This window comes from Dermochelys coriacea, chromosome 2 (assembly GCF_009764565.3).
Source record: "Dermochelys coriacea isolate rDerCor1 chromosome 2, rDerCor1.pri.v4, whole genome shotgun sequence".
Classification (NCBI taxonomy): domain Eukaryota; kingdom Metazoa; phylum Chordata; order Testudines; family Dermochelyidae; genus Dermochelys; species Dermochelys coriacea.
In genome coordinates, this window is record NC_050069.1 from 107,813,622 (window position 1) to 107,831,472 (window position 17,851).

At 42.1% G+C, this 17,851-nt stretch overlaps 1 protein-coding gene across 3 annotated transcripts in view; it reads left to right on the plus strand.

The window, feature by feature from the left end:
* DCDC2 (doublecortin domain containing 2) overlaps nt 1–17,851 on the plus strand; it is a 140,897-nt gene that overhangs the window by 47,174 nt on the left and 75,872 nt on the right. For all 3 annotated transcript variants that reach the window (XM_038391289.2, XM_043508309.1, XM_038391290.2), the window contains 2 exons: nt 36–90; nt 4,242–4,425. In XM_038391289.2, the coding sequence (XP_038247217.2) occupies nt 36–90; nt 4,242–4,425 (239 nt within the window). The remainder of the gene's footprint in view (nt 1–35; nt 91–4,241; nt 4,426–17,851) is intronic.

Consider the following 17,851-nt stretch of genomic DNA (forward strand, 5'->3'; position numbering starts at 1 on the left):
TGTTTAGAATCCTAAGGTATTATTTGTTTCTGCAGTTCCAAAGCCTCTTCACTGCCTCCTGTTGTGGGATCCCGAAAATCTAAAGAGAGTGTAAGTAGCAAATGTCACAATAAGATTTTTGCTGCTAACTGTGCTTAATTCCAACAGATGGAAAGTCACTGTCCTTTGGGTTTCAATTAAATGTGTGATAATAAAACCCAGAGCCACCTGGTGGTATATTTATTACTGCTTGAAGAATATGGAACTATTCACATGTCAATTAGACAAAAGATATATCAGAAAATATTGTTGCTGTAATGGCCTCTTCATCTCTGAAACACAGCCAAAGACCAAGTGTTGCTTTGAGATATTTCTCATAATTCTGGTAAACTATCCTTGTAAGTTTTGACTCTTTTTTTAATTCAGTTTATTCAACAAAGGAAAATACACAATCAAGACTCCATACAAAGGCCAGTGAAGACAGTGGGAGTCTTTTCATGGTCTTCAATGGGTTTTGAATCAGGTTGTAAAAGAGTTGCCTGTCCAATGCTCTAGGAATCCTTCACAGCCCGATTCTCTACTGCCTTACACCCTGAATAGCCATTTACACCTCACAGACTCATAGACTTTAGGTCCAGAAGGGACCATCATGATCACCTAGACTGACCTGCACATCTGTGCAAAGTGGGTATAAAATGCTGCCAGATCAGAATGGTAGTATTTTATTCCCTGCTTGCATTCACTGTGCACAGAGGTAAATGACCACAGAAGTTGAAGGGAGTGGAAAATCAGTCTATAAGCATAAACCCTGTAGTCTATTTCCCCCCCATCCCCATCCCCACCCCTCAAAAAAACTCCTAATGGAACACAAAGAAAATATGAAACAATTGGAAAAAAAAAGCCTCCACTCAATTCAGTTTAAATTCAATAGAAGATACAAACATCAGTATAAAGTTCAGTTTCCTTGTTTTGTTCACTGTATGTAAATTTCAGCAATCTAGCATTTTTTTTATTAATCTGATTTAACCATAACAAGTCTGGAAAAAAAAGGAAGAAGGTAACAAGAATAAAGGCTAACATTCAGAATTTATCTGCTTTATGGTTGTATCCCATGTAGAGAAGTAACGCAGACAAGATTTAAAAAATGCACAATTGACACATTGGTGCATAGTAGACATTTTAATATATGTAAAGACTTTCTAGGAATGTACAGTATTGATATTATCTATCTGAGGCAGGATTCTCAGCTGGTGTAAATCATTGGAATTCCATTGGCCTTAATGGGCACCTAAAGTTTTGCTGCTGTGGCTGATTTGGACCAGCACTCTCTAATATGTTATGAATTTTGGAATTTGTAGGCATTGAAAGAAAAGTTGAAATGTGGCTATATCCTTCATTCTTCAATAAACTAAAAAGCTATCTTTAAATGAAACAAGGTGACATTTCTATTGACTAAATAAAAATCAGAAGAATCACAATGAACCTGTTGCTTTTATTTAAAAAAATGCCAGTGTGCATAATACGTATGGAATTTTGTTAAAGCAAAGGTTATTGTCGTGAAGTCAGTCCTGAGACCCATGTTAAAGATAGGTATTGTTTCTCAACTTCAGCAGTGGGGAAAAACGTGCTGTCCTTGTCTATTCTGCCCATGTTGGCACTTTGTAGAATTACAGGGCCCTCTAGTGTCCAAGATTTAAATAGATTGAATTGTTCAAACAGCTGCACCCAGTGAAAGTACCAAGTGGAATTTACTTGTCCTTTGTGATTTAACTAAATGGCATTGTGTGTGTCTGAGATATGTAATGTATGCTGCATACATATTTATGGTATAATTTTTATAAAAATTATTGTGAACTGGTTTAAACTAAGGAAAAAACACATGGAAGTCACATTTTTTTCAAGCTAAAGATTGTGTTAAACTTAATGTGGTCAATTAAAGGGAAAAAGTGCATGCTGCTTAATTAGAGAAAATTATTAGGTTGACACAACTCCAAATGAAGTCTGTGGGAGGTGTGAGGGACTGGGCTCCTATGAAAATCAGCTTCTAGATATTCTTTTAATATGCATTATTGTGTCATTTTGCCTTCCTTCAAAGATGACTTTCAAATTTGTCGTCTGAATTTGCCATGGTAAGTCTCCATAAGGAGACATGAGGCCAGATCCACAGCTTAGTTTCTAGAGGCAAAATGGAGAGGTGATTCAGAAGCAGCAGGGTGGCTGGCCTCTTTCAGGGTATCTACAATGAAGAACATCAGTGCTAATGTGAGATATCTGCCAGTGCCTCTGATTTGTGCTGTTGCCACTTAGGAGAACAACATACAAATGTAGTTTTGGTCATGTGATCAATTATTTACCAATCACATTGGTTATGAACATCCAATGACTTTATATATGTATATGCATACAGGAAATACAGCTATGTGTGTATGCATGTATTAATTCACATTAATGAATCTTGTATCAAAGAGGGCATGCCTGATTTTCCTCAGGAAATTCACAGCATTAATTGAGTTAAATGAACTGACTTTTTTCTTTTTTGAGTTGACAACAGGTTTATGAAAGGTTATGGTTTCTTGGATTATTTTAGATAGCATCTAAAAGCACTGGTAGCTTGTGAATATGTCTGTTTTTATATTTGTCTGTATAAACTATGAGTTAGGTAGCTTACAGTGAAACTTAAAAAAAATTGCAAAAAGAAAAGGAGAACCTGTGGCACCTTAGAGACTAACAAATTTATTTTGAGCATAAGCTTTCGTGAGCTACAGCTCACTTCATCGGATGCATTCAGTGGAAAATACAGTGGGGAGATTTATATACACAGAGAACATGAAACAATGAGTGTTACCACATACACTGTAAGGAGAGTGATCAGGTAAGGTGAGCTATTACCAGCAGGAGAGTGGGGGTTGGGGGGGGACCTTTTGTAGAGATAATTAAGGTGGGCCATTTCCAGCAGTTGACAAGAACGTCTGAGGAACAGTGGGCGGTGGGGGGGGGGGAATAAACTTGGGGAAATAGTTTTACTTTGTGTAATGACCCATCCATTCCCAGTCTCTATTCAAGCCTAAGTTAATTATATGCAGTTTGCAAATTAATTCCAATTCAGCAGTCTCTCGTTGGAGTCTGTTTTTGAAGTTTTTGTGTTGAAGAATTGCAATTTTTAGGTCTGTAATCGAGTGACCAAAGAGATTGAAGTGTTCTCCAACTGGTTTTTGAATGTTATAATTCTTGACATCTGATTTGTGTCCATTTATTCTTTTATGTAGAGACTGTCCAGTTTGACCAATGTCCATGGCAGAGGGGCATTGCTGGCACATGATGGCATATATCACATTGGTAGATGCGCAGGTGAACGAGCCTCTGATAGTGTGGCTGATATGATTGGGCCCTATGATGGTGTCTCCTGAATAGATATGTGGACACAGTTGGCAACGGGCTTTGTTGCAAGGATAGGTTCCTGGGTTAGTGGTTCTGTTGTGTGGTGTGTGGTTGCTGGTGAGTATTTACTTCAGGTTGGGGGGCTGTCTGTAAACAAGGACTGGCCTGTCTCCCAAGGTCTGTGAAAGTGATGGGTCATCCTTCAGAATAGGTTGTAGAGCCTTGATGATGTGTTGGAGAGGTTTTAGTTGGGGGTTGAAGGTGATGGCTAGTGGCGTTCTGTTATTTTCTTTGTTGGGCCTGTCCTGTAGTAGGTGACTTCTGGGTTCTCTTCTGGCTCTGTCAATCTGTTTCTTCACTTCAGCAGGTGGGTATTGTAGTTGTAAGAATGCTTGATAGATAATTTGCAAATTAAATACAATTAATTTAGGCTTGAATAGAGACTGGGAGTGGATGGGTCATTACACAAATTAAAACTATTTCTCCATGTTTATTTCACCCCCCCACCTCCCACTGTTCCTCAGACGTTCTTGTCAACTGCTGGAAATGGCCCACCTTGATTATCACTACAAAAGGTTCCCCCCCCCTCCTGCTGATAATAGCTCACCTTAAGTGATCACTCTCGTTATAGTCTGTATGGTAACACCCATTGTTTCATGTTCTCTGTGTATATAAATCTCCCCACTGTATTTTCCACTGAATGCATCTGATGAAGTGAGCTGTAGCTCACGAAAGCTTATGCTCAAATAAATTTGTTAGTCTCTAAGGTGCGACAAGTACTCCTTTTCTTTTTGCAAATACAGACTAACACGGCTGCTACTTTGAAACCTTAAAAAAAATCTATCCTGTATTCACCAATGAAAATTCTGAATTATTTTTCTTAGGGAAATGATCGCCAATCTAAATCTACTGTTGGCTCCCGTGATGCAGGAGACATGGTGTCATCTCCTCAGCCTCCAAAGAGAAAGGAAAAGAGACAACAGACGCAAGAGAAGATCAATTTTTCTAACAAACCCACAAAAGTGAAGCAAAATATAAGAGCAACAACTTATATCCTTCAAGATAATGGTGAGTACTTAGGTGAAGTATAACATCATGTAGGTTCCTGAACACTCAGGACCAGATTCCGGTCTTGGTTATACCAGTGAAAATTTGGAATTACAGATTGGTGTAAATCCCAATGGGGTCATCATATTTTCAGTATACTTTGTCTGCCACATTAATTTCCAGATCAAATGATCACATATCAAATGTATCTGTAAGCAGCATTCACAGCCTCAGCTCAATTTATAAAAGACAGACTAACCTGGTATATGCCAGATATAATATAAGCTAAATAACTTAGGGTTGCCCAACCTTTTATGCTTTGGTATAGGAATAACCAATGGAAAATCACTGTCAGAATCCCTTTGTCATTGTACTGCACTGAAGAAAAAAAAAAGAAAGCTTGCCTGCTCCAAGGACATTACAATGTCCCAGAGGATCCCATGCTGGCTGCCTGGTTCTGATAAAACAAAATGATTTAGACCCAGAGGGAATACAACAAATGTAGAACTCCAATTAGCCAATAGCTGCAGAGACTAATCACACTTCAGACTTGCTGGAGGCAACTTCTGATTTGCTTCCCCACTGTGTCATGGCAGCAATTTAGAAATTTAATAATAAATGTTCTCTTTGGAAAATTGCTTTCCTCCCCTTACGGTGTAAGAATTTGTTTTATGTCTAGAAGAACATCCACTTTGTACAGATGTTGTTGAGACATTAGTGTGCTATTTTTTCTTATTAACAATGGTTCAAAAATTGTTAAATTGGAGCAATTAATATTTGTCAGCAAAAATAAGTTACACTTTTCATAGCTTTTGATGTTTCCCCAAACTGCTGTTTAAATGTGTGATAATTATGCATCATTCTTTATAACTTTAGCTTTCAGAGTAGCAACCGTGTTAGTCTGTATTCGCAAAAAGAAAAGGAGTACTTGTGGCACCTTAGAGACTAACAAATTTATTAGAGCATAAGCTTTCGTGAGCTACAGCTCACTTCATCGGATGCATTTGGTGGAAAAAACAGAGGAGAGATTTATATACACACATACAGAGAACATGAAACAATGGGTTTTTCATACACACTGTAAGGAGAGTGATCACTTAAGATAAGCCATCACCAGCAGCGGGGGGGGGGGGGGGGGGGGTGAGGGGGGGAGGAGGAAAACCTTTCATGGTGACAAGCAAGGTAGGCTAATTCCAGCAGTTAACAAGAATATCAGAGGAACAGTGGGGGGTGGGGTGGGAGGGAGAAATACCATGGGGAAATAGTTTTACTTTGTGTAATGACTCATCCATTCCCAGTCTCTATTCAAGCCTAAGTTAATTGTATCCAGTTTGCAAATTAATTCCAATTCAGCAGTCTCTCCTTGGAGTCTGTTTTTGAAGCTTTTTTGTTGAAGTATAGCCACTCTTAGGTCTGTGATCGAGTGACCAGAGAGATTGAAGTGTTCTCCAACTGGTTTTTGAATGTTATAATTCTTGATGTCTGATTTGTGTCCATTCATTCTTTTACGTAGAGACTGTCCAGTTTGGCCAATGTACATGGCAGAGGGACATTGCTGGCACATGATGGCATATATCACATTGGTAGATGCGCAGGTGAACGAGCCTCTGATAGTGTGGCTGATATGATTAGGCCCTATGATGGTATCCCCTGAATAGATATGTGGACAGAGTTGGCAACGGGCTTTGTTGCAAGGATAGGTTCCTGGGTTAGTGGTTCTGCTGTGTGGTGTGTGGTTGCTGGTGAGTATTTGCTTCAGATTGGGGGGCTGTCTGTAAGCAAGGACTGGTCTGTCTCCCAAGATCTGTGAGAGTGATGGCTCATCCTTCAGGATAGGTTGTAGATCCTAAGAGTGGCTATACTTCAACAAAAAAGCTTCAAAAACAGACTCCAAAGAGAGACTGCTGAATTGGAATTAATTTGCAAACTGGATACAATTAACTTAGGCTTGAATAGAGACTGGGAATGGATGAGTCATTACACAAAGTAAGGTTTCAGAGTAGCAGCCGTGTTAGTCTGTATTCGCAAAAAGAAAAGGAGTACTTGTGGCACCTTAGAGACTAACAAATTTATTAGAGCATAAGCTTTCGTGAGCTACAGCTCACTTCATCGGATGCATCCGATGAAGTGAGCTGTAGCTCACGAAAGCTTATGCTCTAATAAATTTGTTAGTCTCTAAGGTGCCACAAGTACTCCTTTTCTTTTTACACAAAGTAAAACTATTTCCCCATGGTATTTCTCCCTCCCATCCCACCCCCCACTGTTCCTCTGATATTCTTGTTAACTGCTGGAATTAGCCTACCTTGCTTGTCACCATGAAAGGTTTTCCTCCTTTCCCCCCCCCTGCTGCTGGTGATGGCTTATCTTAAGTGATCACTCTCCTTACAGTGTGTATGATAAACCCATTGTTTCATGTTCTCTGTGTGTGTGTATACAAATCTCTCCTCTGTTTTTTCCACCAAATGCATCCGATGAAGTGAGCTGTAGCTCACGAAAGCTTATGCTCTAATAAATTTGTTAGTCTCTAAGGTGCCACAAGTACTCCTTTTCTTATAACTTTAGCATATGGGATCCAATAGTGCATCTGCAATGGTACTGGATTGTGATTTACAAATTGTACTTCCTGATTTTGAGGAGTAGATTTAAAAATTGGCATTGAAAGATCAATTAAACCCTTTACTCTGAATCACTTTATAGTATAACTGTATCTTTCTTTGAAGAAGGTTGTAGAATTGCTGGTTTATTTTTGTTGTGAATGTAATGCCCTTGAATTTTAGTACTGATGTTACTAGGTTGACGTAATTGTTTATGGGTCATATTCAAATTATGTTTGTTTCTTGACATAAAGATAATTTTCTTATTATACTGAAAGTGACCAAGGGCAATCTTACCATCTGCCTTTCAGAACTGGCCATCTTCATAGGTTCCCTTTCTTGAAATTGCCTCTGCAAATTCCCCTCTTACGAGCTATATGCCATGACATGCAATCTGGCAATTTGGTTTAACTGATAGAGGGTAGTCACCCTTTGATCCCCCATTCTGAAATTCCAGCTGAAGTTATCAAAGGCTCTGCCTCCTACCTGTTCTCAGGTCCCAGCTTTTCACTTCTAAAGGAGTTTCTTAAACAATTCTCTTATCCGTGATTATGTCATTTAGTTTAATACTATCAGTTATTCAGTAGGGAGTAGTTAAAGTGGTTAAATGAGATTATGATAAGGATTTAATTATGGTTGAGACTATGATTATGTCACGGAGGTCGAGGAAGTCACAGAATCTTGACTTCCAGTGACCTCCTTGACATTGCAGGCTCCGCAACTGACCAGCTGCCGTGTAGTGTGAAAAACTAGCTGACTGAATTTGCAACTTCCGGTGTACTGAGCATGCTCACACAAACAGCAGGGAACCCCTGCAGCAGCCCAACAGGCGTCAGGACCCCCTGCTACTGACCGGCCGCCTCCGGGGACCACTGAGATGCCAGTTGCCACCGCCAGCAGCAGAGGGATCCCGGAGCTACTCAGCGGCCGCTGGAAGGGGCCCCCTACAACTCCCCAGCCATCAGCAGAGATGGTGTGGGGACCCCGTCTGTTCCAGCCCCGCAGAACAATGGGGACTCTGCACCTCCCAGCTGCTGCAGGGGTGGGGTGGGGGGAGGGAGGGTGCTGGACTCTCCTCTCTCCCCATTTTGTCAGGGATGTTTTTAGTAAAAGTCAGAGACAGGTCATGGCTTCTGTGAATTTTTGTTTATTGCCCATGACCTGTCCATGACTTTTACTAAAAATATCCATGACAAAATTGTAGCCTTAATGATGGTAGATCTGGAGAAACTTTGAAGCACTGCACTTAATGAAATAATGTCTGCCACAGACTAGGATGTTAAGAGCCTGGAATGCTCTGTGGAAGGGTATATCTTTCAAGGAATCTCTTACTTTTGTAGTTTTTGCCCTTGGTGTTAAAAGCAAGAAGAGAGGCCATGCTCTTGGAGAAGGCTTTGTCTGTTTGGCTTACAGTTTTTAAGGACTCAGAGATCTCTAACTCAAAATCCTCAGATCAGACTCCAAGAATACAGAAATTCTCTTCTGTTCAGACAGTTCCATCCTGGTTAACTTGAGGCCTTCATATCTTTTTCTTCTCCTTAGAAAAGAAGTACTCAGTGGTATTGCGAGACTTTGATGCAGAGGTCTTAAAGTAGCTCTCAAAATCCAGGTGTACTGATCCACTCTCTTGTTTGGTGTATTGAACCTGCACCTCTGGGATCAGATGTTCCTGGTTCCAAGTTAAGGAATCAGTGTACACAGTCTTCTCTGATCCATGGAACTCTGACCCAGTGATTTGATAGTCTCAGCTTGTCTGGAGTGAGGATTTTCATAAGTAAAGGTTCTGGTTCTGGAAATATTTCTCCAGACTGCTTAACTGATTACTTGTACAACCTTTCTTAGGGTTCTTTTAATTTTGATTGCTTAACTAAAGAAAAAGGTCTTGAGAGTTGAACGTAGTTTTATAGAGTTTATTAAATATCCTTAATAATAGCAACTAATAGTATAGGAAACAAGAAGCAAAAATAGTATTGGACTCTGGTTTGGTTAACAGACTAGAAAACTGGTCAATATAACCATTCAGATTTTCAGAATCAAATCATATGACCACAATAGAAAATAACACTTATACTCAATTGCTATCTTGGGAAGGTGACTTTGTTTGGATTTTTAAATAAGAGTCCCTCAAAATAGGGTCTCACTTCTGCTAACTGGTTATCAGCTCCAGTATTGCTATCAAAAGATTAAGAATAATCCAAATCTAGATCACAAGACAATTTGATCAATTATTTACATGCCAATTCACCAAGGTCTCCTTCCTAATGGATCTATAGTTTTACCTTTTAACCTATTTTCCAATTAATTATATTAGCCCCAGTATCTGATTAACTATCTAGAATAAATTACTATATTTATGACAGACTGTATGGACTGAGTGCAGTTCAAGAAGCTTGCATACTTGGTTCCATTTATGTATGTATACACCTAGAACTTGAAAGGCAGTATGAAATCATTAACTGTGGTAGACACACGTACATATACAGTGTACTCCAATGTTAGTTAACAACAGTAACTTGTTCAGTTTTAAAGAAACTTTACAATACTCTTGATTGGCACCTGTTATAAAACAAAGACACACACAGTAACTCTATGGTTGTCTTTAAATCCATGGTACGCCCACATCTTGAATACTGTGTGCAGAAGTGGCAACTCCATCTCAAAAAAGAGATACTGGAATTGGAAAAGGTTCAGAAAAGGGCAACAAAAATTATTAGGAGAAAGGAATGGCTTCCATATGAGGAGCGATTAATAACCCTGGGACTTTTCAGCTTGCAAAAGACACGACTAATGGGGGATATGATAGAGCTCTATAAAATCATGACTGGTGTAGAGAAAGTAAATGAGGAAGTGTTATATACTCTTCATAACACAAGAACTAGGAGTCACCAAATGAAATTAATAGACAGCAGGTTTAAAACAAACAAAAGGAAGTATTTTTTTCACACAGTGCACAGTCAACCTGTGGAACTCCTTGCCAGAGGATGTTGTGAAGGCCAAGACTATAACAAGATTCAAAAAAGAACTAGAAAAGTTCATGGAGGATAGGTCCATCAATGGCTATTAACCAGGATGGGCAGGGATGGTGTCCCTAGTCTCTGTTTGCCAGAAGCTGGGAGTGAGCAACAGAGGGTAGATCACTTGATGATTACCTGTTCTGTTCATTCCCTGTGGGGCACTGTCAGAAGACAGGATACTGGCCACTCTCAGAAGACAGGATACTGAGCTAAATGGACCTTTGGTCTGACCCCAGTATGGCCCTTCTTATATTCTTTAGATCACATAAACAAGCAGGTAGTGTACTAAGTAGGTACACAGTTTCAGGAATTGGTCAGTTGTCTGATTTGGGTCATCATCCAAGAGAGAGGCTGTGTTACTATCACCAGATCTTTGTTCAGTCATCAGCTTTCAGTTCAGTTCTCATTCACAGCAGGATTTGACACTGCGAACACAGGCAACGCAAAGGGCAGACATGACTATAGGCTTTTGCTGGTGCACTAGCAGGCAAACCGAATAGCTGGAAAATAGGAAATGCCTATCCAAGATAAGTACTTGATATCACCAGGAGGACACCTACGTGGCCAACCCAGGACCTTTGTCTTTTCTCCTCCAGTTGTCTTCGGCTTGTCGGAAGTGATGTGCTGAAAGAGACAGGCTGTTTTATCCTATTTCTGCTGTGTGGTTTCACTTCGTCTCTTTTCTTGGAGATGCTGGTGTGACCAATCAGATGGTGACCCATATTTCTTCTGAAGATTCAAAAAGTCCAACCAAAATGAGTCATTCTGTCTCACCATCCAATCAGGGAATGAGACATCAGCTTTTGGGTTCTTACAACTGGGACTGGAATTTTCCAGTCTCTTTGTGCAACACATTGTGTCACACTAGCTTGTATAAGACAAGTTAGACCATAACTGTTGAGACAACCATCTTGGGACATACCTTGAACACTGGCTAATTTGCTCTGGTTAGCAACTTTCCTCCACAACTCACTTTCTGTGGGCCCCTTTGCTAATCAGAGCTAATTAGCCAGTCTCTCCATACTCTTTGATTCTCGTTAAACTTGTTTTGACAGGCCATTATACAATGCAATGTTACTTCAAGGATTATTGTTCTCCAGCTGGCAGGAATAGCTGTATGAATCTACCATGTCTGTTCTTGTTCTAACAACAATTGTGAGACCTTGGGATGTATGGCTGAGCTGAGTCTGTGTGTTATTACCAAACAGTTTATTTCTGACTAATCCACTTTGTGGTCAAGTGTCCTTATTACCACACTATTTGGTTTTAGTTACTTTTATTTACTGCCTCTTTCGACACAGGTATATTACACTAACTTGATAGCACAGGCATTCCTCATTGCAAACAGCCTTACTTCTTCACTTTATTATGTAAACTAAAAAAAACCAATATGACCGCAACCCCTTTTGTTTCAAACAGGATTGCCCGGGAGGTAAATCCTGTAATTAATTTACAATATTTTGCCCAAAACTGTATAATTTATCATTAAATTCACTTTTATATACATTTTAATTATAATTTTAGGTTAAGAACATAAGAACGACCATACTGGGTCAGACCAAAGGTCCATCTAGCCCAGTAGCCTGTGGCCAATAGTGGGTGCTCCAGAAGGAATGAACAGAACAGGTAATCATCGAGTGATCGATCCCCTGTCCCATTCCCAGCTTCTGGCAAACAGAGGCTAGGGACACCATCCCTGCCCACCCTGGTTAATAGGTTCCATCATTTTCTTCTGTATTTGGCACATCATATAATACCTTAGTTTGATTTTAATTTCATTTTTAATTAATTTATTTATTGATAGACAGGGAAAAAGTGGAAGTGTCTTTGCAAAAGTCTGCATGAAGTCTGAGTTTTTTCAGACTATTGAAAAAAATCTAGCCATTGGGTTTTTATTCTCTTAGCCCTCTGTTCTGTTTTCTCTAAAAGGCCTCGATGCCTAGAATATTCTTAAAATGATAACTCATAATTTTGGTGCCTTACTACACCATAGTAGTGTACTAAGTAGGTACACAGTTTCAGGAATTGGTCAGTTGTCTGATTTGGGTCATCATCCAAGAGAGAGGCTGTGTAGTTACTACACCATATCACAATCATAAGGAAGACTCTACTCTTAGGCTGGAGCATCTGGCTTCAAGTGGCTGGGGCTTCTTATGGCCTTTTCCCCCTCTCCCCCATGTAAGGAGGGAGAGGAAGAGGGGCAGCCTCCCTATTCCCCTCTCTCTCCTTTTAGGGTGCTAGCTGGAAGCCAAACTCTGTTTCAGAGGATAGGAAACAAACATAAGATTCCCCCCTGCAACATTTCTCTTTCTTTACTGGTTGCTATTGCTGTTCCACCCACTGGCAGGAAAGGCTGGGAGCCACAGAAGCTCCCCTGCCAGGCATCAGCTAGCTCCATGTGCTTCCATGTCAGATTTCTCTGCCTGGTGACTCTTGCATCAGACAAAGAGAAGGGCAAGCTCTGAAGGAGCTGAGCTTCCTATACTGAGGAGAGGGCAGGTCTTTCTCTAATTTTAGATGAAGGAGGGAGGACTGTGCTTCCCTCTCTGCTCCCCTTATTTGAATCCTGATGTGAAGGCAAACAAAGCCAAGTGTGAAGACAGATAAGTCCAAGGCTTTGCTGGTGGTAGGGGATTGGGAAGAAGGAGATGTGCCTGTCTGTAGGTTGGGCTTAGCTGGGCCCTGAAGGCAGCTGCTGTGGGAAATGACTGCCACTGAGCTCCTGCAGCTGGGGAGGAGGCATCCTCACGGTCGGCCCTGCAGGTTGCTGCTGGTGGAGGCACACATGCAGCCACCGATGCCCAGCCTCCTGATCCTTCTCCCCCTGCCTGCTGGCTATCACGACTCTGTCCTGATAGGTCATGCAGACTGCAGGACAATTTGAGATGGCAAGCCACACCTCAAAAACTGGCCCATGTGCAAAATGATCCATAAAGCATAGGCTTCTTAAGAGGCCTGTGGAAGGTAAAAATGAGTCACCAACAATTTTTCAAAAGGATCCTGTTATCATTTCTTTTTCATGCTGAAATTAAAATCTAATATTTAATTAAATAATAACAAATGTTGTGATCAGACACACAGCTTGTCGGACAGTAGTGCCATTCAGTCTTCAAACTGAATCCTTTCTAACAGCCATTACAGTAAAGATGGGACTTTGCCTGTGGTTACATGACACTTGAGAGCCAACACTGAAAGCACAGTAGTGCTGTGCTAACAGAAGAAGCGGCGTCTAAGGTCCCCTTCCTGGAAACCTCTGCACTCGCATGGGCCCCCATTGACTTGCTGGATGGGTCCTAAGACTGTAAATACACATTTCTCTTTGGCGATGAACCCGGAGAAAAGCATACCCCAGTCTGGTGAGTCTGTAGTTAAGGACTGTTCAGAAGCAGTTGCAGACTTCACTCTTGCCATCAGCCATGGAATTATGTTTTCTTTACTGAATGCTCTGATAGTTGTTCAACCAGATGAAATGAAGGAATAGCTAGGAAGCAGCTGCATGATTCTCATCATGTGACTGCTAGTTCAAAATATTTTTTTGTCATGTATTTTAACAAGGATTACGTTATTATTCCATTATATATTTTTACACTTATTTTTCAATTAAGCTTAACTCTACTTTTTAGTTAGAAGATTCAGCTTCATGATGCTGTGGCTTCATTTCTTTGGCTTTTCTTGGTACTTGTCCCCCATCTTGACGTATGATCTTTTCTGCTGTCAAAAGCAGTCAAATAGAATGCCAGTGTTGCTAGATTTTGATTTAAGATCAGCTGCTAGTTATGGTCCCAGACATGTCATTTTATCTGAGTAGCTGATGGCAGGTATTCTTTCAATTAGAAGGTTTGAATTGTTAACTGCTGGAAGGTAGTAGTTTTACCATGGCATTTTTCTAAATAAAAGGTTGTTCTTGTCACATAAAAGTTGCTTTGACGTTACACAGGACACTGAGCAGGCTTTTTGTAGTAAGATTTTCTTCTACGCAGGGCCGGTGTAACCACTAGATGAACTAGGGGGCCGCCTAGGGCGCCAAGATTGGGGGGTGCCAAAAAGTGGGGGCAGGCGGGGAGAGTAGGCGCCCTGGGCTTGGGCTGCCCGGCTCCCCCCGAGCGGTGCCCGGTTCCTGCTGCTCTTGGCCGGCAGGTGTGGTACCCCAGACAAGCCCGGCCCCTTACGTCTCCTCTGTGGCGGTGCCCCCCGCCCGTGTCCTCCCGGCGGCCGTGTCGGCAGCGACCGGGGAGCCTGAGAGGAGGAGTGGCCCCCAGGCAAGCGGGGGAGACTCCGAGGTAAAGAGGTTGCTGGCCCTGGCACGGACCAAGCGCTGGACACTGACAGGTACCTGTCCCTGCCCCATCTCGGCATCGCCTGCCCCACAGCCCAGTGAGTGTTATCTGCCCCACCAGCCTCAGTGCCCTGTCCCATACTGTCAGCCACCCCAAGCTCACTGTGACACCAGCATCCCTTGGCAAAGGGTCCCCTGATCTTCACAAACAGCAGTCACCGCAGGCCTGACAAACTCACTGCACCCCACATGTGTCTTACAGGGCACTTACTCAAAAAGAGGAATGCGGAAGGGATCTACACAAGGCTGGTAACTTGTCAAGAGTGAGACTCTTTGTGAGATTTGTGCATGGGTAATATTGAAGGAATAATTTATTTATCTTAAAAGTCTGCTTTACAAACTTGGAGTAGAAATTAGTCACCAGGAGATAATGGCCCTTTGGGGCAAGGGGGATTTGTCACCTGCCTAACCGAATAGGCTAGGTGCAATGCAAGGCTCAATTGTTTAGCTTTGCACAATAGTAAGACTTTGAATGGGACACCATCAGAGGCGATGGCAAACAACTGAAATGCCTTAAAGGTAAAAAAGGAACATTACAACAGCCGGTACCTGTTCTGACAGGCTGTTTATAATGCTAAGTTTACTAGTTTTCGGAGGTTGGGGGGTAGGGGTGGGGAGGGAGAGGGAGGGCGCAAGGTGGAAGTTTCACCTAGGGCGCAAAATATCTTTGCACCAGCCCTGCTTCTACATGTCCTTTTTATTTTCTTTTAATGATTGCAATGATCATAAAAGTGCCTGAGAGCCCCGAAAACTTAAAGGCCTCTATGCAATCCACAGAAGAGATACAGCAGGGACAGCAGCACCACATGTGCTTAAACAAAGTTCTGGGGTGCGTGTCTCTGAAGGAGAGAGGTTAATTCAGTTTCCCTGCTCATTCATTTCCTAGATCCTCTGATGATGTAATAGGCTGGCAGTGTTTGTTCGAAAAGCCCCTTCCTGTTATCAGGAGTTGATCTTGTTGGGAAAAGGTTGAGTGGATTCTACTGACTCACTGAGACAGGTGCCTCATTTTCCCATTTAAATATAAGGGAAGTAGAAAAACCACTCTAGAGAGAGAGAATATCTTAGAAGTCTTGAGGCAGGAAGCTCAGGTGACCACCACCACCAAACCTGGGGAGAAGGATAAAGCCAAACTTTGTTATTGGTAACTACTTTATTAATAAAGCTAAACTCCAGGAAGGGGGTGCCTTTTTGACCCTCCACTGTGTGTAGCTTTTGTTTTAAAGCAGGTTAGGAAAGGTATTTGCTCACATGCTGATTTTAGAGAAATGCTCCCATATTATCCTGGAAAATAAAGAAAATCCTCTTTTCCCACACAGGAATAAAACACACAATCAAACTTAGAGGAGACTGTGGCAGCACTTAGAGAAGATAGCATTAACTATACTACAGCAGCATATGTAAATATTGCAGTGTATATTTAATTTAGGCTTGGTGCATTCATTTTGTTGCATGTCCTCTAAATAAATCCTTCACAGTACTGCTTGAGTATGCTGATGGTATGAACATAGCACATCAAAATATATTTTTGACATATTATAATGAATTAATTTGCTATAGACAATTTAATCTATTTCATCGTCAAAAATGAGAATTTAAATATATAAGATTGCCTGTGTCACATAACAAATACTAGCTTGCAGTCATATTTGAAATTAAGTGTGATGATGTATTCAGTGAATATTTTTCCTGGATAAAATAGTGGCTTCCAGGGAGATAGAAATTACTTGGAGTTACAGATACAATTATTTAGCTAAGTTTGAAAAATTCTGTTTCTCGTCATGGGAGGGGGAGTCATTTAAAAACAATTGTATGATGAAAATGTTTCTGCTGGAGTGTATACCTGAGCAGCATACTAATTTGTTTCCATTGTATAACACATTATTCCAGTGTAACACAATATGCCAAGCCAAAGGCCAGATAATTATTGATCTTTTTTCATAGAAATGAAAGGCAAGCTTCTTGGAAATTCAAATGCACCAGGAAACAAAAATCCTTTCAAATAAAGTGTAATCAATTGCACTCACAACATTTTTAGCATGCAACCATTTGGATATGTGATTTGGGCACTTGCTGGTACAATTTGGGAGAGATTCTGACAATCAGAATTCCCTAAAAGATGAAATATTGAACATTATGCTATCATGATTATCAATGATTCCTGTTTTATACAAATTCTTATAGACTAGTAGTGATAACCTGTTAAAACCAAGACAAACCACACTCCAGAGTAGATACAAGCTCTTTTGTCCCATGATGTACCTTTTGCCATTAAATGTTATGGGTCTGATTCACTGTTGCTCTGCATGTTTATATTCATTTATACAAGTTCAAAGTAGGGTGACCAAGTGTCCGTTTTTCGACCAGAGCACCCAGTCGAAAAGGGACCCTGGCAACTCCAGTCGGCAGCACCGACTGGGCCATTACAAGTCCCGTCAGCAGTGCTGCAGGGCTAAGGCAGGCTAGTCTCTACCTGTCCTGGCTCTGCGTTGCACCCTGGAAGTGGCCAGCAGGTCCGGCTCCTAAGCAGGAGGGCCACAGTGCTCCGTGTGCTCCCCTGTCCCAAGCACCAGCTCCACACTCCCATTGGCCGGGAACCGGCGGAGGCAATGCCTGAGGGCAAGAGCAGTGCGCAGACAGAGCTGCCTGCCATGTCTCCGTCTAGAAGCCGGACCTGCTGCTGATTCCGGGGTGCAGCATGGAGTCAGGACAGGCAAGAAGCCTGCCTTAGCCCCCCCAACTGCACTGCTGACCGGGAGCCGCTGGAGGAAAGCCTGTGCCCCAACCCCAAGCCCCAATCCCCAGCCTGAGCCCTCCTCAAACCTAGAGGCCCCTCCTGCACCCTAAACCCCTCATCCCCAGCTCCATCCCAGGGCCTGCACCCCCAGAGCCCTCACCCCCTCCTGAACCCCAACCCCTTGCCCCAACCCAGAACCCCCTCCCACACCCTGACCCCCTCTGCTCACTCCCTAGCCTGGAGCCTCCTTCTTCATCCCAGGCCCCACCTCCCTCACCCCAACCCCCTGCCCAGCTCAGAGCCCCCTCCCGCACACTGAACCTCTCATTTCTTGCCCCACCCCAGAGCTCGCACCCCCGTTAGAGCTCTCACCCTCTCCCGCACTGCAACTCCCTGCCCCAGCCCAGTGAAAGTGAGTGAGGGTGGGGGAGAGCGAGCTACAGAGGGAGGGGGAATGTAGTGAGCAGGGGGCAGGGCCTCAAGGAAGGGGTGAAGCAGGAGGCGTGGCTCCGAGAAGGGGCGGGGCTAGGGTGTTCGGTTTTGTGCAATTAGAAAGTTGGCAACCCTAGTTCAAAGTAAGGGTAAAACACTATTTGATTTCAATAGGTCTTTGTGCGGGCTCTGGGGCCTACACAGGATTAGGGCCTATTAACACAATACTAACAACAAGCAATAGGCATTGTACTGTAAAAGCTGTAAGTAGTAAGTTACCATAAACTCTGTCATCTTGGTCTGAATATATGACATATCTTTCCTATTTTCCAAT